This window comes from Nematolebias whitei, chromosome 3 (assembly GCF_014905685.2).
Source record: "Nematolebias whitei isolate Nwh7 chromosome 3, NemWhi1, whole genome shotgun sequence".
NCBI classification, from domain to species: Eukaryota; Metazoa; Chordata; class Actinopteri; order Cyprinodontiformes; family Rivulidae; genus Nematolebias; species Nematolebias whitei.
This window is the reverse complement of record NC_056500.1, coordinates 45071535-45074510: the sequence shown is the minus strand read 5'-3', so window position 1 is coordinate 45074510 and position 2976 is coordinate 45071535. Positions and strand designations below refer to the sequence as shown.

Here is a 2976-nt window from a genome sequence, read left to right as displayed (position 1 = left end):
AGTCCATCATGAATGTGTGTGTGTCAGAGTCCATCGTGTGTGTGTCAGTCCATCATGTGTGTATGTGTGTGTATTTCAGTCTATCATGATGTGTGTGTGTCAGTCTGTCAGAGTCCATCATGTATTATTATTATTGTATTAATGTTATTGAATTTCCTGGTTTTCCTTAAATTTTTAGAGGTAGTGATAGATTAACTTCCTTGGAGCTTCATAAATTACTAATTTCTTTCTGTGAGATTAATTTCCAACACTTTATTTATATAATGCTTTATTACTGTATTTATTTACTTACTGTACTTATTTACCGTACTTACGGTAACCGAGCATTAAAATATCTCTGGCGCTCTCTCGTGGTCGTCTTATGTAAGTGCAGTCTAATACGTCATCAACAAGAGACGCAGTATCTCAAGATAACAAACGCAACAATGGTGGGTATCCGGTTTGTTTCAATTTTCCTTTAATTTACAACAAAACACATTATAATTGAACCAGTCATTGACTTATTCAAATCTTAACAAATCACTCTATTTATTTTTATCTCTAAACTCAAGTAGTGACTACTCGACATGATGATGTAGCCCGGTGCTAACTAACATTAGCGTCTCGTACTCTTTACAGCTTTTCTACTCGTTTTTCAAGTCGCTGGTCGGGAAGGACGTGGTGGTGGAGCTCAAAAATGATTTGAGGTTAGTTTGAGCTTAACTAAACCAGTCAACATGTGATAATGCTCTTTAGCTCCTGGTATTTATGCGCTGAAAGGACGTCAATCACTGCTAATCACCGGAGCAGCAGCATGCGGGATGCTATGAAAAAGAGCTACTGTTAACCTGACATTAATTAATGATTATTTAACTACTCTATGTTTCCATGCAAGTCCACCTGCAGTTTAACAGAATGGAAAGAAATCACAACGTGAGACAGAAATGCAGTGATCAGACATAATTATTGAGCCTCACTTTGCAGCAGTTTGTTGTAAAACGTGAACCTGGGGTCATTTTTGTCTTTAATTCTGGTTTTAGCATCTGTGGAACGCTCCATTCTGTGGACCAGGTAGGACAAACTTGTTCACAAAACTTATTTTAAACCAAAACGTCTCAGCTTTCAGTTTGCTGTCATGTGTATGTCCTCATCCTTTGTGTCTTTAGTACCTGAACATTAAGTTGACAGACATCAGCGTCACGGACCCAGAAAAATATCCACACATGGTAAGTTGCACTGATTGCTTTCGTCATTTACTCTTCTCAGCTCTTACCACGTTCTGCTTTTTGTAGGAAAATGTGGTCCCATGACTTCCATGTTGAGTTTGTTTGCCATGAAAATAAAGAAGCCACTAACATGCAGGGGCAGCTGTTTCACAGTTTAGTGGCAGCATCAGCAAAGGTCCAATCATCAGCCTCAACTCGAGACAACTAAGTAACAAATCTTTAGATGACGAGGTTTGGAGACTACTGAGGGTCAAAAAGATATAAAGTTAACCTATTTTATTCAAAGTTTGCAGTATTTTTTAAGATCAATGTGGAAATGAACATGAGCGTATAAACAGCGTGAGGCAGTTTGGAGACTTCTTGTCTAGTTCAGAGTTCTGCTGAGTTCTCTCAAATGAAGAGATTAACATATTGGTGGAACTCAGGAAGAGAAAGAATAAAAAAAGACCAATTCTTACAGACTGGTAGCTTATTAAAGGTTTTTTCACAGCCCACTCTGCGCTCTGCTTCAAAGCAGGATCAATTCTTCAGCCAGGTAAATTCAGGTTTCAGCATCACAAAGCCGGGTCATTTTGTACCTGGGTCAGTTACTGTAGTTCTGGATAAGAGATCAACCAGTCGAGTTCCTTATAAAGACCAAAAAACAAAACAAAATGCCATCTATGTTTTTTCTGTCCCGCTGAGTTCTACTGTTACTTTTCTAAGAAACGTCTTCATGTGAGATCTCAGCAGAACAGGATAAATAAACCAGATCCCTCCAAAGTTTGATCCAAAAACATTTGACATCCTTTAGATAAAAAAACATCTTGATTATAAAAGATTTCCTACTGTTGATTGTATTAAACTATCTGTTCATTTCCATAAAAAGTTTCACAGAATCTCAAATCAAACATAAACTTGCTCATGATGGACAGAAAAGGAAGTTTAAATCCACTCACTGGACTGAACTGTTTTTCCTCATTTAATGTTATTTATTGGCCTCTTAAATCACACATATAGTGTTTGTTGCATCATGGTGACATCAGACTCCTCCGTGTGTTTCACTGTGCTCCAGTTGTCGGTGAAAAACTGCTTCATCCGTGGATCGGTGGTCCGATACGTTCAGCTGCCGGCCGACGAGGTGGACACTCAGCTGCTGCAAGACGCTGCACGAAAAGAAGCCATGCAGCAGAAGCAGTGATGAGGGCGGTGGGTCGGGGTGGGGGGGTTCTAATGACTAGTTTATGTTCTGAGGTCGTTCTTACCTCAGAGGACGTTTGTTTGATTCTGACTTCTGTTGTAGACAAATTCAGTTCGTAGTCTGGAGAGAAGAAATCTGACGATCTGTTGTGTTCTTTTGAAACAAGACTTGTTTTTTTTTATGTCACTTAAAAATAAAAGTTATTTATATTTTGATCAAGCATACTGATGTTCTTATTTAGTTTTGTTATCAATATTAAAATGTCCTTACATTTATCTCCTTGATCTAATCAAAAAACAGGTCTGGAATCTAGACTTGTCTGATCATTTCTTTTTTTGCCAGCTCTGGATGTTTGAGGCGTTAACTCATGCAATGATAAACATTAGCTGTTAGCTCGTGATGATGAACATAAGCTGTTAGTTCACGTGATAATAAACATTAGCTGTTAGCTCGTGATGATGAACATTAGCTGTTAGCTCGTGATGATGAACATTAGCTGTTAGCTCGTGATGATGAACATTAGCTGTTAGCTCATGTGATGATAAACATTAGCTGTTAGCTCGTGATGATGAACATTAGCTGTTAGCTCGT

At 38.3% G+C, this 2976-nt stretch overlaps 1 protein-coding gene across 1 annotated transcript; it reads left to right on the top strand.

The window, feature by feature from the left end:
* Positions 1 to 377: 377 nt before the first annotated feature.
* Positions 378 to 2600, top strand: smx5. The gene is made up of 5 exons (XM_037675000.1): positions 378 to 428; positions 619 to 686; positions 1020 to 1050; positions 1146 to 1205; positions 2260 to 2600. The coding sequence occupies exons 1-5, from the start codon at positions 426 to 428 to the stop codon at positions 2383 to 2385; spliced, it is 288 nt and encodes a 95-aa protein (XP_037530928.1). The 5' UTR covers positions 378 to 425; the 3' UTR covers positions 2386 to 2600.
* Positions 2601 to 2976: the final 376 nt, after the last annotated feature.

Coding starts and splice junctions, on each gene's coding strand:
- smx5 (XM_037675000.1), top strand. Junction 687..1,019: donor GAGCTCAAAAATGATTTGAG/GTTAGTTTGAGC, acceptor TTCTGGTTTTAG/CATCTGTGGAACGCTCCATT. Junction 1,051..1,145: donor CGCTCCATTCTGTGGACCAG/GTAGGACAAACT, acceptor TTGTGTCTTTAG/TACCTGAACATTAAGTTGAC.